The sequence below is a fragment of the Malaclemys terrapin genome, chromosome 15, assembly GCF_027887155.1.
Source record: "Malaclemys terrapin pileata isolate rMalTer1 chromosome 15, rMalTer1.hap1, whole genome shotgun sequence".
Lineage (NCBI taxonomy): Eukaryota > Metazoa > Chordata > Testudines > Emydidae > Malaclemys > Malaclemys terrapin.
The window spans coordinates 529524-548724 of NC_071519.1; the positions used below are offsets into that span (position 1 = coordinate 529524).

General features: G+C 57.2%; 1 protein-coding gene across 1 annotated transcript in view; it reads right to left on the reverse strand.

The window, feature by feature from the left end:
• Positions 1–19201, reverse strand: part of LOC128823316 (mucin-2-like) — a 44716-nt gene continuing 25515 nt past the window's right edge. Inside the window, exons 4-12 of the mRNA XM_054005557.1 lie at positions 8742–10526; positions 7897–8094; positions 5072–5187; positions 4697–4755; positions 3948–4096; positions 3408–3476; positions 3148–3310; positions 1348–1474; positions 1–821 (exon numbers count right to left, since the gene is read on the reverse strand). Of these exons, the coding sequence (XP_053861532.1) occupies positions 771–821; positions 1348–1474; positions 3148–3310; positions 3408–3476; positions 3948–4096; positions 4697–4755; positions 5072–5187; positions 7897–8094; positions 8742–10526 (2717 nt within the window). The 3' untranslated portion in view covers positions 1–770. The remainder of the gene's footprint in view (positions 822–1347; positions 1475–3147; positions 3311–3407; positions 3477–3947; positions 4097–4696; positions 4756–5071; positions 5188–7896; positions 8095–8741; positions 10527–19201) is intronic.

Sequence of the window (19201 nt, forward strand, 5' to 3'; positions counted from 1 at the left end):
CGCAACCCCAAACCTACCCCCAGCCCGTCATAACCCCAAACCTGCCCCCAGCCCGTCATAACCCCAAACCTACCCCAGTTCCTGTCGCAACCCCAAACCTACCCCCAGCCCATCATAACCCCAAACCTACCCCTGCTCCTGTCACTAACCTGAGCCTGTCCCCTGGTCCCACCCCGTCCTCCCCATTGATGGATGGGGCCATGCCTGGCTATTCACCAAGAGGGTTGGTGGCACATCCCCCTGCTCGGGGTGCCCCGAAACCTCTGCCTGCCCGGAGCTGGGGCAGGACGACGGGGGCTGGATCCCTCGGCGAATCGCCTAGCTCTGTCTGCTCCCCCCCGAAGCTCCGGGGGCGGGGGGGGTCCCTGCACGGCCAGTGTTATGCTCAGTCTGCGTCCCGGGGCCGACAGTCCCAGAGGGCGGGATCCGGCTGAGACGCATCGAGCGCCCACGAAAACCCCCCTCCCCAGAAGTCCCCGCTGTCAGCCCATGTGGTCAGCGGTCGGCGTTCCAGCGGCTTCCTGTCCACTCGTGAAAGCAGTGCGGTGGGGATCTTGGCAGATCCTAGCGGCCCCAGCCAAGACCAGGGTTCCCCGTCGCGCCAGGTGCTGTACAGATCCCAGATAGGACATGTGCCCCCCTCACCATGGTGCTGGGTGACCCAGCCCAGGTTCCAGTCAGCGTCGGTCAGCTGCACGGGGCTCCCCTCCCCCCACGGGGCCGGGCCCGTTGGCTCCCCTGGGGGCCAGGCCAGGGGGGAGGCGGTGACGTCAACGCCCCCAATGGCAGCACAGGCACGCCCTGACCTTTGACCTGTAGGTCTGCAGCCAAAAGTGGGGAAGGGGTGACACAGAGAAGAGTTGTGAGATCTTGCAAGGAAGGAGCATAAACAGAAAAGTGCCCCCCCCACCTCCATGGGGGAGGGGTCAGCCGCAGGGTTCCCCCCCCTACAGCTCCCCAGGGGCCAGCTGCAGGGTCCCCCCCTACTCCTCACCGGGGAGACAGCCGCAGGGTCCCCCCCCACCACCCAGGGGCCAGCCTAAGGGTCCCCCCCCACTCCTCCCGGGGAGACAGCCGCAGGGTCCCCCCCCACAGCTCCCTAGGGGCCAGCTGCAGCGTCCTTCCCACTCCTCACCGGGGGGGGCAGCCACAGGGTCCCGCCCCACAGCGCTCCAGGGGAGCCATTCACAGGGTCCCACCCCTCACTGGGGGGGCAGTCACAGGGTCCCCCCTCCCACAATATCCCAGGGGAGCCAGTCGCAGGCCCCACACACACCTCCCCAGGGTGTCCCCCCCACCTCTCCAGGGGTCCAGCCCCCCCCCCCCGGGCCAGGCGGGGTCTCTCACCAGCAGGAGGGCGCCATTGAGCAGCACGAAGGCCGCGATGACGACGATGCTGACGGTGCCGCCGACCCGGTCAATTTGCACCTCGCAGCTCGCTCCCAAGTACCAGAACCGGCCGCTCACCGGGCAGCTGGGGGGGGGGGGGGGGGAGACGCAGCAAGTGAGAACGGGCCCTGAGCCCCTTCCCCGTCTGCTCCACCCCCTCAATGGGGCTAGAGTCAGGGGTTATGGCTGGGGGGGAGACAGAGACTTCCCTGCCCAAGGGAGAAGAGGGGTGAGGGTTACGGGTTTAAGATTTGGGTTGGGGTCAGGGTTAGGGTTAGGGTTGGGGTTAGGGGTCAGGGCTTAGCGTCAGTCAGTTTTTTTTGTCAGGGGTCAGGGGTTAGGGTCAGGGGTTAGGTAGGCTTGGAACAATTTGAGTTTTCAATCGGTAAAGGGTTAGGGTTAGGGTCAGGGGTCAAGGTTAGGGTCTAGGGTTAGGGTTAGAGGTCAGGGATTAGGATCAGGGTAGCAGGTCAGGGTTAGGGTTAGAGGTCGGTGGTCAGGGCATAGGCAGGCTTGGAACGATTTGAGTTTTAAATCGGCAAAGGATTAGGGTCAGGGATCAAGGTTAGGATCTAGGGTCAGAGGTCAGGGATTAGGATCAGAGTAAGGGTCAGGGGTCGGGGTTAGGGTTAGAGGTCGGGGGTCAGGGCATAGGCAGACTTGGAACGATTTGAGTTTTAAATCGGTAAAGGCCCGTTTCACGGGACGCCCGTGCCATTCCCCTGGCCCCGGTGCAGATGGGTGAAGCCGGCAGGACGCTGGCCGAGGGCTGACACGTTAAGGCTGGGGGCCTTGTGGCTTTTGACCTGCTGTGACGCTGACAGTGGCTGGTTTCTGGTGGTTATAAAAAGCTTCACGCTCTGCCCCTCGGCGCCTATTGTCATTAAAACAGCGGCTGTCTCACCCTGCCATGGTCCAATCCCCCAAAACGTCAGGGATTCGATTCCAAGGCCGGACGGGACCATTGTGATCCTCTCGTCTAAGGATGGCCGAAGGTCCCGATATTAGGGGCTTTGTCTTATATAGGCAACTATGCACCCCACCCCCCGAAAAAATCTGTCCTGAATTTTCACACATGCTGTCGGGTGACCCTAATCTTGTCTGCTCCCCTGTATCACACAGGCCAGAAACCTGCCTCCAGATAATCCCCGCGGCAGATGCGTTAGAAACAGCCAGTCTGGAGTTAAAACTTGCCCATGACAGAGACTCTAGCAGGACCCCGGGGAAAATTGTTCCCGTGGTTAATAAACCTCCCAGTTGGGAATTTGGTGCCTTATTTCTAGCCGGTGTTTGTCTTGCGTCAGCCTCCGGGCTTAGGGTGACCAGACATCCTGATTTTATAGGGACAGTCCTGATATTTGGGGCTTTTTCTTAGATAGGCGCCTAATACCCCCCCACCCCCAGCCCCGATTTTTCACACTTGCTGTCTGGTCACCCCAACCGGGCTGGACCTTTGTCTGCTAGCGACCGTGAGCATGTGAACGGATCCAAACCGAAAAAGAAAACGCTTCAAAATAGACATCGCCAGTTGCTGTCGACCTTGGCCAGGCCTAGGCACGGAGCAAGGGTGGGGGAGGATCCCCTCCGAGAGGGGAATGGGGGCTAGGGCACAGGGCCGGGGGGCGGGGGATACGGGTTGGGGTTATGGACAGGGCCGGGAAGGGGGAGCTCCCTGGCCAGGGTGGGACCCGGGCTGTGTGTCTCATTTCCCCGCTGTACGGGAGGGACCCTCGCCGCGGGGGCGCGGGTGACACTTACCGGCAGTGGGCGCCGGCGCGGGACACCCGGCACTGTCCTGCATTGCAGCCGAGGGCGCCCGGCACCCCCACACTGCACAGGGAGGCGCAGGTGAAGCCGTCGGGCGTCGGGCGGGGGAAGAAGTGGGCGTTGTATCCGGGGGGCAGCGTCTGCCTGCAGAACTCTGGGGAGGGGAGAGGAGGGGCCGGTGAGAGAGCGGTGGGGGAGGAGGCAGTTCTGGGGGTGCGACATCCCACAAGGGAGCAGGGTGAGGGGCTCACCTGCACCGTTGAACTCTGTCGTTGTCCGCCCAGTCACCTTGGTGGAGGAGGGATTGAAACACAGAGCCCCTGGGGACGGAGAGAGACCGAGAGGGACGCCCTGGGTGTCTGGCGGCTGGGGACGTCCCGGGCAGCGAGGGGGCAAACTGCCCCCCTCCCGGCTTTGCTAGAGTGTCCCTCTGCCTGTCCCGCCCCAGATATGTCCCGCTGTCCGTCCATCCACCCATCCGCCCCCGCCATCCTCCTTCCCCCTCTCCATCCCTCTGCCCGTCCCGCCCCAGATACGTCCTGCTGTCTGTCCATCCACCTCTCCCTCCCTCCTCCCCAGATACGTCCCTCTGTCCATCCAACCCCCCTATCCACCCCCCATCCCCTCTACCCCTACCCCCTCCATCCACCCTCCCTCCCCAATCACTGCCACGCTGGTGCAGTCTGAAACGTCCCCGCCCAGGACAGGAAGGGGGTCGAGGCCTGTGTGTGTGTGGGGGGTTCGCTGCCCTGTGTGTCTCCCCCCGCCCCCGCCGGGGGGCAGAGACTCACGCGAGCTGCTGGTGCAGACGACCTGGTCGCGGGCCGCCAGCCTGATCTCTTCTTCCAGCCGCTGGGGCAGGTTCTCCAGCGTGGCCTCGAGCTGGGCGGTGACAGGGACGGCCAGGGCCACCCTGTGGGCCACCACAACGCTGCCCAGCCTGGGGAAGCAAACGCCCGGGGCCCATCAGCCTGCGCCCGCCTCCCCTGCCCCACCCATGGGGACCTGCCAGGAGAGAGTCCTGGGGACCCGGGGGCTGCTCCACTGTGTGGGGTGCCCCCCGTCCCTGGCCCAGGTCAGCCTCCATCATCGCCCCATGTGTGGCTGGGGAGTGGTGCATCCGAGGTAGCAAGGTAGCAGCACACACATGTGCACACAAACGTGCTCACACACACATGTGCATGGACACACACACACACATACACACTTGCATAGACAGGCACACACACGTACACACACATGCACACACACGCACAAGGACACATGTTTGCACACACACACACACGCAAGGACACACCTGCTCACACACGTGCAAAGACACACACACACACACACACACGGATCCCTCCCTTTCTGTGCAAGCAGCCTGCTACGCCCCGCCCCCCCCCCCCGGCCGTTTTCGACATGTCGGTGCTGGCAGGGGGTCGGGTGGGGGATCTTAGCAGGAACATCTGCTACCCACCCGGGGGTGCCAGTGATTGGGGCCCCAGTGATTGGGGCCCATGGGTGGCGCCGGGGGTCCCAGGTTTCTGACACTCACGTGAGCTCCAGGATCTCCAGGTCCTGAAACCCCGGGATCTGGCTATAAACCGGCTTGATCTGGAAGGGAAAGGGGACACACATCACCAGCCGGGGCTGCCCTGGCCCACGTGCACCAAGCTGGGGAGGGGGGAACCCAGGGGCCGGTGGGGCTCCCAGCCACACCACGGATGCTGCCAGTGCCCCCAGCTCGGCCCTCGCCAGCAAACCAACGCTGGGAACCCCCCCCCCCCCCCCCGACTCAGGTCCATTCCTCCCCATTACACAGCTAAGGAAACTGAGGCAGCGCGTGGCTCTGGCCCCAGCCGGAGGCCTCTCACCCTGACACCCCCCTACCAGGTTTTCCTCTCATCCCGGTTTCTCCCCCGGGGCTCACCTGCTGTGTGAAAAAGGCCCCGAACCCTCGCCAGGCCGGGGAGGAGGCGTTGGCCAGGTCAGCAGTGAACTCGCGGTTGATCACCTGCAGCTTCACGTCCATCGTCACATTCACCTCTTGGCGGGGGAGAGACCAGAAACCCCAGTGAGAATCCCCAGGAGCCAGGCACCCACTTTGCGCCCTGCGGGACCAGGACCCCCCACTACAGACGGGATGTGGAGAAATTGGAAAGAGTCCAGCGGAGGGCAACAAAAATGATCAGGGGCTGGGGCACATGACTTATGAGGAGAGGCTGAGGGAACTGGGATTGTTTAGTCTCCAGAAGAGAAGAATGAGGGGGGATTTGATAGCTGCCTTCAACTACCTGAAGGGGGGTTCCAAAGAAGATGGAGCTCGGCTGTTCACAGTGGTGGCAGATGACAGAACAAGGAGCAATGGTCTCAAGTTGCAGTGGGGGAGGTCCAGGTTGGCTATTAGGCTATTAGGCGGTCTAGGTTGGACATTAGGAAAAAGTTCCTAACTGTCAGGGTGGTTAAACACTGGAACAAATTGCCGAGGGAGGTTGTGGAATCTCCATCTCTGGAGATATTTAAGAGTAGGTTAGATAAATGTCTATCAGGGATGGTCTAGACGGTATTTGGTCCTGCCATGCGGGCAGGGGACTGGACTCGATGACCTCTCGAGGTCCCTTCCAGTCCTAGAATCTATGAATCTATTAGGAAACACTGTGTCACTAGGAGGTGGTGAAGCACTGGAATGCGTTACCTAGGGAGGTGGTGGAATCTCCTTCCTTCGAGGTTTTTAAGAACCGGCTTGACAAAGCCCTGGCTGGGATGATTTAGTTGGGAATTGGTCCTGCTTTGAGCAGGGGGTTGGACTAGATACCTCCTGAGGTCCCTTCCAGCCCTGAGATTCTGTGAGTCTATGATGCTGGCTCTGGGCTGCCGGATCCCACAGCGGGACGTGGGTCCATGGAGGTGGGGGTCAGAGAAGAGCCTCAAAGATCTCGATCGAATTAGCTCAACACAGCGCAGGTGAACGGGTGACACGGTCCCGGTCCGGAAGTACCGACAGGGGGAACAAACATTTAACAGCCTCGCCAGTCCAGGTCCAACCCAAGCCAAGGGCTGGGAGTCGAAGCCAGACAAATTCAGACTGGAAATCCGGGGCCAATTCTTTTCCGGATCAGGGGAACGAACCCTCAGAACAGCTTCCCGTGGGTCGGGCTGGCGTCTCTGTCACGGGCGATGGTTAGGTCACAGTGGGAGGCTTTTCTGATCGCTCGGCTCTGGGAATTTCTCTGGGGCTGGGCACTATGGGGTGGAACTGGAGCCTCCAGGGTCCTGCCCACAGCAGTAAGTGGGTGACTGGGGGGCTCCAGCCTGGACTAGACGGAGCAGCAGGGCCCTGGAGTGACTTGAAATATCACTAACATTTCACAGCCACCTGAAGTCTTTCTTGTCTGACATTCTTGGGTGTTTTTTTTTTTCTGATTTGTTTAGGTTTTTGGTTCAAAAATTGGAATTTCTGGAGACAAAAGTGTTTTGATTTTGGAAAATCCAAACTGGCCCTATTGGAAAATGTTTTCCCGCCGTGTGATAAAAAAAATAATCAAACCAACCATCGACACTGGCACTGGGAGTGTGTGTGTAGGGTGACCAGATGTCCTGATTTTATAGGGACAGTCCCGATTTTTGGGTCTTTTTCTTATATAGGCTCCTATTACCCCCACCCCCGTCCCGATTTTTCACATTTGCTGTCTGGTCACCCTACGTGTGTGTATGTGGGGGGGGGGGGGGGGGCGCGGGGGAGACACCTGAATATGAAACACAAACACAACATCCGGCAACTTAGTGGAAAATGGGGAATTTTGGGAGGGGGAATCAAAATGTTCCTGTGAATTATTTTTGTTTCCATAAAAAAAGCCCTTTTCGGTGCCAAATAAAACTTTGGTTTTATGAAGGAGCCAGTGGGGGCCCTGAATGGGGGGTGTCCCAACTATTATAAGCAGTTACCCGTCTCCCTACCCACCCTCCATGCTGTCCTCATCCTTAGCAGACCAGGAATTAAACTGGTTTATCCAGCACAGACAGGCCTGGAGTGACCAGAGCGCAAGTGTGAAAAATCGGGAAAAAGGGGATAGTTGCGTGTATAAGACAAAGCTTCTAATAACGGGATGGTCCCGATAATATCAGGACGTCTGGGTGTGACGGAGCAGGGAGCGGAGCAGGGAGCGGGGCAGGGAGGGAGCAGGGAGCGGGGCAGGGAGTGGGGCAAATTTGACCTGGGAATGTTGCAGGGGGGTTGCATTGGGGACGGGGGACTTCCCTTGCAGGAAGCTACCTGAGCCAGGAGGGGGGTTGGGAGACTGGACAAAGGAGAGGAGGAGCAGGGGGGAGGGGGAAGAGAGGAGCTGCTGGAGGGATTTGGGAGTTTCAGTTTGGGGCTGGGAGTTGCAACACAGGGAACCCCAAGCTGGGGTCTAAGCTCCCTGCGCTCCCCAAAAGGACTTGATTGAGGGGTTCTGGTTGTACCTACACGCTCTGCTTGGGACTGTGCTCCTGTCATCTAATAAACCTTCTGTTCTCCTGGCTGGCTGAGGGTCCCGGGGAATCCCAAGAAGAGGGGTGCAGGGTCCTGACTCCCCCACACTCCATGACACTGGTCACCCTCGGATCCAGGCACCAAACCTTTATTCTCCCAGGTGAGGGAGGACGGGCCTGGCTCATGGCCTGGCCGGGATGCTCCAGTCCGGACTTCACAGGGCACTCAGAGGGCACGGAGCTGGGCTGGTCTAACCCGGACACCGAAGCAGAGCTTCCTACCGACTTGGAGTGTGATGGTGCCCACGGCGAATTCGCATTCTGGCCCCTGGAAGAAGGGGGGGCATTTGCATTCTGCCCCGGTCCAGACCCCCCCGTTCTGGCAGAACCTGGTGTCCAGTAACTCACAGCGGGGGCCGAAGTAGCCAGCCAGGCAGAGGCACTCGGTGCCATTTGGAGTGCCACCGTTCTGACAGGGCGCTGAAAGAGACAAACCGTCATCCAGCAGCTCAGCACCAGGTGGGACAGGACAACCCCCGGCCCCCTCCCAGGCAGCCCCAGCCCCAGCCAGCAAAGCACCGTACAGAGGTTGGTCACTGTCATTAGCGCTGGTACGTGGGGGAGAGAACAGAGAAATCAGTGACCTACCACCAAGAGACCATGGTAAAGCCAGGAAGAGAACCCAGGAGTCCTGGCTCCAGCCCCCCCTGCTCTGACCCACAAGCCCCCACTCCCCTCCCAGAGCCGGGGAGAGAACCCAGGAGTCCTGGCTCCCAGCCCCCCCGCTCTCACCCCCCCTCCCCTCCCAGAGCCAGGGAGAGAACCCAGGAGTCCTGGCTCCCAGCCCACCTGCTCTAACCCACCAGCCCCCACTCCTCTCCCCGAGCCAGGGAGAGAACCCAGGAGTCCTGGCTCCCAGCCCCCTCGCTCTCACCCACCAGCCCCCACTCCCCTCCCAGAGCCGGGAGAGAATCCAGGAGTTCTGACAGGAGTTAGGATTTACACTACTGGGGAATTTGTTCTTAATGCACAACATAAAAATACACGGTATAAATGTGTAAGAGCAAAATGTCCATTCATGGCTATATGGCTCATCACAACATTCACCCTATGAGACAGTCACCCACCTGCTGTCGTGGTGCTCCAGGATGGGCTGGGCGAGGACACAGCAGTGCTTGTGCTCATAGTCGTAGTGGGTGTAGCACTGGTGGTGGTAGTTGTGGAAGTGGGTGGGTTGGTGGCAGTGGTAGTAGGTGTTGTTGTAGTTGTGAGGTTAGCTGATGTAGTGGTGATGGGTGTAGTGTCAGGTGTAGCTGTGGTTGGTGTAGTTGGGGTGATGGGTATAGTTGTGGTGGAGGTGGCGAGTGTCGTGCTAGCTGTAGTGATGGTGGTGGTATTAGGAAGAGGTGGAGTGTCAGGTGTAGTTGCAGAGGTGGAGGGTGTAGTTGTAGATGGTATAGTTGTGGTGGAGGCAGCGAGTGTAGTGTTAGGTGTAGTTGTGGTGTTGATAGTGAGTGTAGTGTTAGGTGTAGTGGTGATGGTATCAGTAAGGGGTGGAGTGTCAGGTGTAGTTGCAGAGGTGGAGGGTGTAGTTGCAGATGGTGTAGTTGTGGTGGAGGTGGCAAGTGTAGTGTTAGGTGTACTTGTGGTGTTGGTAGCGAGTGTGGTGTTAGGTGTAGTGGTGATAGTAGCAGTAAGGGGTGAAGTCTCAGGTGTAGTTGTAGAGGTGTTGGGTTCAGTTATTGAAGGTGTAGTTGTGGTGTTGGTGGTGAATGTAGTGTTAGGGGTAGTTGTGGTGGTGATTATGTCAGTAAGGGCTGAAGTCTCAGGTGTAGTTGTGAAGGTGATAGGTGGAGTTGTAGATGGTGTAGTTGTGATGGAGGTGGCGAGTGTAGTGTTAGGTGTAGTTGTGGTGTTGGTAGTGAGTGTAGTGTTAGGTGTAGTGGTGATGGTATCAGTAAGGGGTGGAGTGTCAGGTGTAGTTGCAGAGGTGGAGGGTGTAGTTGTAGATGATGTAGTTGTGGTGGAGGTGGCAAGTGTAGTGTTAGGTGTAGTTGTGGTGTTGGTAGCGAGTGTGGTGTTAGGTGTAGTGGTGATAGTAGCAGTAAGGGGTGAAGTCTCAGGTGTAGTTGTGGAGGTGGTGGGTTTAGTTGTTGATGATGTAGTTGTGGTGTTGTTGGTGAATGTAGTGTTAGGTGTAGTTGTGGTGGTGGTGATTATGTCAGTAAGGGGTGGAATGTAAGGTGTAGTTGTTGGGATAGCTGAGGTGTTGGTGGTGGGTGTAGTGTCAGGTGTTGCTGTGGTTGAGGTGGAGAGTGTAGTGTTAGGTGTAGTTATGGTGGTGTCAGTATGGGGTGAAGCGTAAGGTGTAGTTGTGGGGGTAGTGGAGGTGGTGATAGGTGTAGTTGTGAGAATGAGGGTAGCGGCGGTTGTACTTGAGGCGGCGGTAGTGCTTGTGGCGGTGATGGGTGTCACTGTGGTTACAGCAGCGGCGGGTGTAGCCGTGATTACGGCAGAGACAGTGGCGGGTGTAGCAGGGGTGTGGGGGGTGATGGCGGCCGAGGCCCTGGGGCTGGCAGCCGGGACGGGTGTGGCCGAGGCGTTAGCTGGGGGAGCTGGCCTGGCCGTGGTGCCGGGGCCCTGGGGGACGGGCAGTGGCCTGGCCGCAGCGGGGCTGCCGGGAGAGCCTGTGAAGTCGCTGGTGTTGTGTCTCTCTCCTGGCACTGGAATCCTGCGCTCGGTCTCCTCATGCTTCGCCGGGTGCCGGGGGTTCCCGGCCTCTACCCTCACGCCAGGTGCGAGATCACCCCAAACGCCTGCTCCGGCACCCGTGGGCGCCCCAGCACCCCAGCCCCTGGCTGGTGCGTCGCCTCCTTCATGCAGCGTTTCCCTCTCCGGCCGCCATGGGGGTCCTGCGGGGAGAACATTGCACGGCTGGGTTCGGGTCTCTCCTACGCTGAGCCCTGGGAGAATAGATCAAAGGATTTCGGGGGGACAACTCGAGTGACGGGCGCAAACGACCCACCTCCGAGTCTGTCCTTTCCAAGCTGTGCTGCGGGAGCCCCGTTTCCCCTGCTCCCGGGAACTCCAGCTCAAAGACCTACAGAAGCTCTGTGGCAACTTGTAACTGTTGGCAAATTACGGGGCTCATGCAGGGGGAAGCGGGTGAAATCGGCTGACATGGGCTAGATGGTGAAAATGTCCCTAAGTCCTGGATCCTGGCAGCAGAGGATTCACCTTCCCCCTCACCCATAAACACCTGCCTTGGTGCCGGTCCCCTCCCCGTTCCTGGAATCTCCCAGCAGAACCATGCTGTCCCCTTCTCTTTCCCCCGTATGCCGGAGGAGTGCGCAGAACAGGGCCGTACAGAGAGATTCCCTCCCCCTTCCCCGCCCACCCATGACACATGTCTGGACAGATGACCGAAACTTTCAGAGATTTCACAACTTCAACCACCTCCATCAAGCTCGCCCGCGCCAACGTCAGCTTCCTCGACACAATTAGCTTTAATAGTGGAATCGGACAGATAACCGTCTCCAAGAGCCCCCCAGATCGCCCCGCCTCCCTTCCCAGACCCGCCACCACCCTGAACGCACTAAGACACCGGTGATCTGCAGCCAGGCCCGCCGAGGCCGCAGAATAAGCGCCGAGTCCAGGATACGCACCGTCACACGCTCAATCCCACCTTCACCAAACAGGGCTGCTCACCTGGAGAAGTAGATCGCAGCACGGAACTGGCCATCCACATACGCTGAGAGAAATAACCTCCCACTTCCAACCGCACACTCCTAGCGTCACCCACCACGCATAGGGGGTGTCATCAAACAATTACAACCCAGACCCCGCCCTGGAAGAAATCCTTCCCGAACCCCCTCTTCTGGCCTTTGAACAACCCCAAACCTCTCCAGACTCATCATCGGGCGCCAGCGCCCTGCAGACCAGGACCCACCAACTCCAAGGGGAGCCAGCCTCTGCCGGAACAAGGGGCACAACCCCCCCCCTTCATTTCCAGATCCAGGGGTCCCACGCCCGCCTGGGGTACCGCCTCCAGGGCGCTGAATACCTCACCAGCCATTACGTGGGGGGGAACCAGGCCAGCGCCCCCAGGGTTGAACTCACGCAGGAAAATGATCAAAGACAAAAACCGCCCGGTCACCAGTGGGCGAACCCTTCTCCCAAAGCGATCGCCTCCTGTCTGAGCTCTCGGCCTGGTCTGCAAAGCAAACCTGCCCCCCGCCGCCCAGAGACGAGCCGGGAGCTGAAACTCATCACTCCGCCAGACACCAAACATCAGGGAGCACTAACCCCCCTGTATTGTCCTAGGACTGCTGTGGTGTTAACGGGCCACTTCCCCTTGAATGGTCCCTTACAATACATGTTTCAGAGTAGCAGCCGTGTTAGTCTGTATCCGCAAAAAGAAGAACAGGAGTACTTGTGGCACCTTATATGCATCCGAAGAAGTGGGCTGTAGTCCACGAAAGCTTATGCTCTAATAAATTTGTTAGTCTCTAAGGTGCCACTAGTACTCCTGTTCTTCTTTTTACAATACATGCTACATAATCGGCCCCACCTTGCATTTTGCTGTGACGCTGGAAGTCCCTTTCCCAGGCCTGGAACCAAGCTCTGTGTAAACTCGTCTCTCTCCCCGACAGAAGCAATTACCTCCCCCATCTTGTCTCTCTTGTATCCTGGGCCCAACTCAGCTCCGACCACACCACAAACTCCCAGCCTCCAGTAGCCAGAGGTTTCGGGTCGCCCTGACCCTCTTGGCCATCAGCCATCGATGGTCCGATCCTCTGTGAACTTATCTAGTTTTCTTCAGACCCCAGTTATGCTTTTGGCCATCACAATATCCTGTGGCAGGGAGTTCCACAGGTGAGTTACGTGTTGGGTCAAAAATGACTCCCTCTTGTTTGTATGAAACCTTTTCACCCCTCCTGCCCCCCTGCCCCAGATCTCCTTGCCTCTGCCCTGGACCCCGTCTCACCGGGACCCTAGAGGGGGCAGAGGGGTATCTGGATCTGGGATGGTAAATGACGAGGGGACCCGGAGGTCCTGCGGAGACCTCACGGCTGCATCCCCGGCGTGGGAACTTCCGGAGAACTTAACGAACTCAGTAAACACCAGATGCGCTTGAGACAGGAGTCTCACCACTGGCTGCACTCACCTCCTGGCCGGTGCGAAGACGCCAAGCGCCTGAGGAAGAGGAGGAGGACAAGGGCCAGCAGCGTCTTCATCCTTTACCCTGAGCGTCAGGGGAGCAATGCCCCGTGGCGCTGCCCCTCTCCCGTCCCTGTGCCCATCCTCACCCCACTGCGCCGGGAACCTTTGCCTCACACCTTGGCAAGCGATTAACAGGAGATTGAGCTCCGCCTTTCACTTTCACGGGCCGAAGGGCGACGGAGGGGCAATAAACCAGCCTCTGGGGCGTGGGACAGCTTCCCACTGCATATCGGGCTAGAGATCACAGGGCCGGAGGCAGGCACGTGTCCCCCCAGCGCTGACCAGCCCGTCGGATTAGACGGATACGCTGTGGTCCCTGCTAAAACCCTCCTCATCTCGCTCTCTGGCCTTGATAGACACACCCTGGCTCTGCCCAGAGCCAGCCGAGCTTCCCACGGCAAAAGGGGGGATGTATCTGACCCCCGGTCTCATTCCTTCTCCGCCTTCTTCCCGCAAGGAGATACGCAGCTCATCACTTGTCCCCGGTGACACGAAAGGTCTGTCTGCTTATCTGCACAGCCTACAAGAGCTTCTTTGTTACCTGACTTCCCCGTCCAGCCGGCCCACGCAGATAGCGGCTTATTGCTCCAGGCACTGGCTGGCTGCGCCAATCGGCTGCACACCTGCTATCTGGAGAGGGCGGTGAATGTCACCGTCTGGCAAGCCCACAACGCTCCCCAAGGACAATAGAGGTGCTTTTATCTTATCTGGCACTGAACTTGGCAAAGTTTCAAGAGCCCTTCGAGGGTTCGGTCCCGGCAGGAACTGTTGGGAAACTGGGTTTGCGGCCACAGCAAATCCCCGGCCACGCACATCCTTCTCCGCCGAAACCGGCACCCGTCGGAGGCACCCCTGCAAACCAGAACACGTCTCTGCTGGTGCCCCCGGGGAGGTGCCGTTTGGGTCCCATTCTCCTCTGCTGGCTAGGTCCCCCCGGCCATGCTGCATCTCCCACAGACATCTCAGCCGGTGGGGCGACCCCGGTGTCACGAAGCTCTGGGACTGCTCGGTATGAAGCCAGGCAGGACTCTGGGCTGGCGTGACTACCCTTGGGACTGGCTGGCTAGGGCACCGGCTACAGCTGTCCCGGGTCTGACCACGGAGCATTCAGCCACCCAGACAGGACCCCTGGGGAAGCCAGAGGGGCCCTGCCCCCCAACTCTGCAGCCAGCCGGGTCTCCCAGCCAGCGTGTGACAGACGGGTCATTAGCCGTCAGGAACACAGCACAGAACAGAACTGCTTAGCACTGGGAGCAGGGACCTGCAGCAAAGTCCGTCTGCCCCACATCCACCCATCCTCCCCACATTGCCCCTAAGATCCCTGCCCCATATCTCCCCTGGCTGGGACCCACCTGAGCCCCTCCCCCAGAGTCCACCTCTGCAGCCCCTTCCCCTTTCAGCTGGCCTGGGTTCGGCCCCCAACCCCAGGACCATTCCAGACACCTCCACTCTCAGAGCCCTTCCCAGCTGTCCAGCCCCCCATCTGCCACGCGCGCCCCAACGCCGGTCTCACCCACGGCCGGTTACAGCGAGACCTGGGCCGGGATGCTCAGTTCAGGGATGATGGGTCAACCGAGGCCTCGTTCGCATGGCAATGGCTGCGGTTCTCCCGTCGCCCAGCTGCACCACCTCCCCGAGAGGCAGGAGAACTCTCCTGTCCCGTCCACTGAGCGCTGTCTGCACTAGGGTCAGATCGGTTTTAACGGCATCACTCGGGGTTTTCACCCCTCTGAGTGTATGTGTGGGGGTTTCTACTGACCTCGTGTCCTAGTGGAGACCGGGCCGGGGAAGAGTTAGATTATTGGCCAGCGTCGGTTTCACCAGGCTGGCCAAACATAAAATATTTCCATCAATATTCCATCGATTCGGCAAAGGCAGAAAAATGCCTCTTGGGAACCGACTGCCGCTCGATGGAAGAGAGTCTGCTCCATTCATTTTGACATGTGGTACAATTGAACACGCATAGCACTTTCCCTTTCTGAACTGCGTCTCCTGTCATCCGATAGTGTCTGAAACCCCCCACCCAATTTGTCCCCACTGTGAAAACTTTGATCCATAAATATTGGGAAAAGTGTGAACCCCATAATTCTGCACCACTGTAAAAACAGATTCACATATTGTTAAAATGCTTCACAATAAACATTGTTATTGTCAAAATTATAAACAAAATTGAGTTTGGCCGTGCCTAATTATGGGGAGGAGGAGGGGGAAAAGCATTTTCTCTCTCTCTCTCTGCCCATATTGGTTAACATTTTTGCCCAGGTCGGTTCAGAGACTCTGCCAGATTTTGTTCCAGGCTGCAAACACGTGTGGTTTGCCCTAGACGTGATTTGCTCCAGCGAATGTGTCCTGCATCAAACCCGGGTCCAAATCTGCAGGTAGAACAGTGTTAGCGGATTTACTCAGCGCCCCTGGGGTAAAGCTGGAGCACGCCGGGTTGACAGCGGTGAAGAGCGACTCTGGATTTAGACGGTCACTGTGAGGTGTATCTGGAGTAGTTTTGCAATTCCACCAAGGGGAACCCCTCCCTGTCTCAATCTGGCGTAAGCCCCTGAATAACTAAACCTACCAGCGAAATTCACCATCACGGTCTCCTGCGGCCCCGGGGCCTTTGTCTTCTCGAGCCCAAGAGACGCCCTGGCCAGACTGGGCCGGAGAGCGGGACCCTGATGGCACCGCCGCCTTCCCCGGCTCCAGCTGGCTCCCAGCCCCACCTGGGACGAGCCAGGGTCAGACGTTAACACTCAGAGCAACAAGGGGCTGCTCCCTCCCGCCCCAGCTCCTCTCTCTGCCCCTACTCGAGATTCCCCGGTTTATACAGCCCAGGGTCGCATCAGCCCTTTTGGTCACAGCCTCGCCCTGGGAGCTCATGTTCAGCCCCCAAATTGGTTTCAGAGTCGCTGCTCCCCAGAAGAGAGGCCCCGGTCCCGTAGGGCCGGCTGGCGCACTTTGTTCCTGAATCTATACAGTGACATGGAGCCGTACGAACACACCTATTGCTGGCTTGCGGCCGGTTTACCCAGCGATCCAGATCCGTGCCCTGCCCTGCCCTGCCCCCTTCCTTATTTCCCACTCCCCCACTTTCTGTGTCATCGGCAAACTTTACCAGGGGTGATTTTATGTTTCCTTCCGGCTCATTGATAAAAACGTGAAAGAGCGCAGGGCCCAGAGCCGACGCCCGCGGGACGCCACTTTACTCCCGCTGCTCAGTGACGATTCCCCACTCACAAGTCCGGTTTGAGATCGATCAGCGAGCCAGGTTTTAATCCAGGTCCTGGGGGCCAGGGTCATTTGATACTGTTCCAGTGGTTATTAAATCAAAATGTTTAAAGCAGCAGCCCCTGCAGCACAAACTTTTTGTAATTGTTTTGGTTTTTTAAATGTTTTTTCTCCTGGTTGTTTTTGCAATATTTGTGGTGTTCTGTGTGTTTTGATGGTTCTGTTGGTGTTGGTCTGTGTGTTTGCAATCTTTTTGCTACTGGTTATGTGTGTGTTTGCCATGTTTTTGCTGTTCTGTGCATTTGCAATTTTTTTATTACGGTTTGTGTGTGTTTGCAATGTTGCTGTTGTGTGTGTGTTATCAACAACAACATTGCAAACACACACAGACACACAACAGCAACATTGCAAAAACACACACACACACACAGAGCAGCAACAGCAAGAGGAGGTTACTCACCCTGTGCAGTAACTGACGTTCTTCGAGATGAGTGTCCCTGTGGGTGCTCCACTACAGGTGTTGGTGCGTCCCTGCGCCTTCGCCCGGAGATTTTTGCAGCAGTACTCATAGCGGCCACGCATGCTCAGAATCTGCCCCCCCGCTGTGACTCTAGGGTAATAGAAGGCATGCGTGGCCGGTCTCCTCAGTTCCTTCTCTACCACGGAGGCCCCCCAACTCCGAAGTAGAGGGGAGGAGGGTGGGTAGTGGAGCACCCACAGGGACACTCATCTCGAAGAACGTCAGTTACTGCACAGGGTGAGTAACCTCCTCTTCTTCTTCGAGAGATGTCCCTGTGGGTGCTCCACTACAGGTGACTTAAAAGCAGTGTATCTTAAGGAGGTAGGGACTTCGGATCTGGTAGGAACGCCGTCGAGAGTACCGCCCTGCCCAAGCATATGTCAGATAAAGGGCCTTGAATAAGGGCATAGTGTTTAACAAAAGTATGGTCAGATGACCAGGTGGCTGCTTTACAAATGTCAGCCAAGGGGACTTTGCGTAAGAACGCGATGGAGGCAGCCATAGATCTAGTGGAGTGTGTTCTAATGCCATCTGGAGGTGCAACCCCTTTCATCTGATAGCACAGTCGGATACACTGGGAGATCCAGTTCGAGAGTCTCTGGGTAGAAATAGGCATGCCCTTGGAGCGCTCTGCAACAGAGACAAAAAGTCTAGAGGAGGTTCTAAAGGGTTTGGTTCTATCCAAATAGAATGACAAGGCTCTGCGAACATCTAGTGTATGCATTGAGGCTTCAAAGGAGTTTGCATGTGGTTTCGGGAAAAAAGTCGGGAGGTGTATGGGTTCATTAATATGGAATGATGAGTGAACCTTTGGAAGAAATTTGGGATGCAATCTGAGGGTAACCTTGTCTTTAAAAAATATCGTATATGGTGGATGAGACATGAGAGCTGCTATTTCTCCTGCCCGTCTGGCAGAAGTAATTGCCACTAGAAACGCTGTTTTCATGGAGAGGTGTAAAAGGGAGCACGTGGCTAGGGGTTCGAAGGGGGGTGGTCGGTTGTTTAATGTCTGGATATAAGGTTTGTAGGCCCTTGAGGAAACGCTTCGTAGTAGCGTGAGCAAAGACAGACGTATCATCAATTTTGTCGTGGAAAGTCGTAATAGCAGCTAAATGGACCCTGATGGAGCTGAAAGAAAGGCCGGATCGCTTAAGGCCCAAGAGATAGTCCAATATAAACGGAAGAGGTACCGAGGTAGGAGAAAGATGTTTGGCAGAACACCAATGTGTGAATCGTTTCCACTTTTGAAGATAGGTCTTGCGAGTAGCTTGCGTTCTGCTATGTAGGAGCACCTCCTGAACTTGTTCGGAGCAATCTAATTCGCGTTGGGAGAACCATGTAGGAACCAGGCCTTGAGGTGAAGCATGGACAGGTTGGGGTGGAGAAAACGACCGTGCTGCTGAGATAGAAGGTTCGGAATAAGCGGCAGGGAGATTGGTGGTTGGATTGACATTCTGGTGAGGAAGGGAAACCATGGTTGTCTGGGCCACGATGGGGCAATGAGGATCACCTTGGCTCGATCCGTTCGTATTTTTATCAGAACCCTGTTGAGAACTGGTATCGGGGGAAACGCATAGAATAGGTTTCGGTGCCATGAGATCATGAATGCGTCCCCCAGGGAATGTTTGCCCAGTCCTGCTCTGGAGCAGAAATTGAGACATTTCTTGTTCTTTGCAGTTGCAAAGAGGTCTATTGTTGGGTAACCCCAGATGCTGAATATGTTGTGAATGGTTTTCTCGTCTATCTCCCACTCGTGGTCCCATGGGAAGCGTCTGCTCAGTTCGTCCGCTGTGGTGTTCATGATTCCGGGAAGATAAGCAGCTGATACCTGGATGTTGTTCACAATGCACCAGTTCCAGAGCTTCATAGCCTCTGTGCACAGCGAATGGGAACGAGCTCCGCCCTGCCTGTTTACGTAAAACATGCAAGCAATGTTGTCCGTCATTATGCGTACGTGATGATGTTTGATTAGTGGCAGGAAGTGACGGCACGCGTTGCGAATGGCTCAAAGTTCTAGTACATTTATGTGCAGGGAGGTCTCGGTTGGTGACCATAGTCCCTGTACTGTGTGATGAGACATATGTGCACCCCACCCTGTCATAGATGCATCGGTGGTCAGAATGCGTGATGGAGCCTGTTGAAGAAACGGGACTCCAGAACAAAGGTTGGAGTGGACGGTCCACCAACGTAGCGAGTCTTTGACTGGAGTAGGCAGGGAGAGAGTCTTGTTTAAAGAATGCATATTCGGTTTGTAAACCGTTGCCAGCCACGCTTGGAAGCACCTCATGTGTAGGCGTGCATTCTGGACGACAAAAGTGCACGAGGCCATGTGACCTAGTAGTTGCAGGCAGTCTTGGGCAGTTACCTGAGGGCTGTTGCGAATAGTTGTGGTCAGTTGTTTTATGGAATTGTAGCGATCGGGTGGGAGCGATGCTAGCCCGGTCCGAGAGTCGAGGTCTGCGCCTATGAACTGAAGGTGCTGGGTGGGGCGTAATGTGGATTTGTCTCTGTTTATTTGTAGGCCGAGAGAAAGAAAGCACTCGACTGTGAGTCGTGTGAACTGGAGCGCCTCGTCGAATGTTGAAGCTTTGAGGAGGCAATCGTCGAGGTACGGAAATATTATTA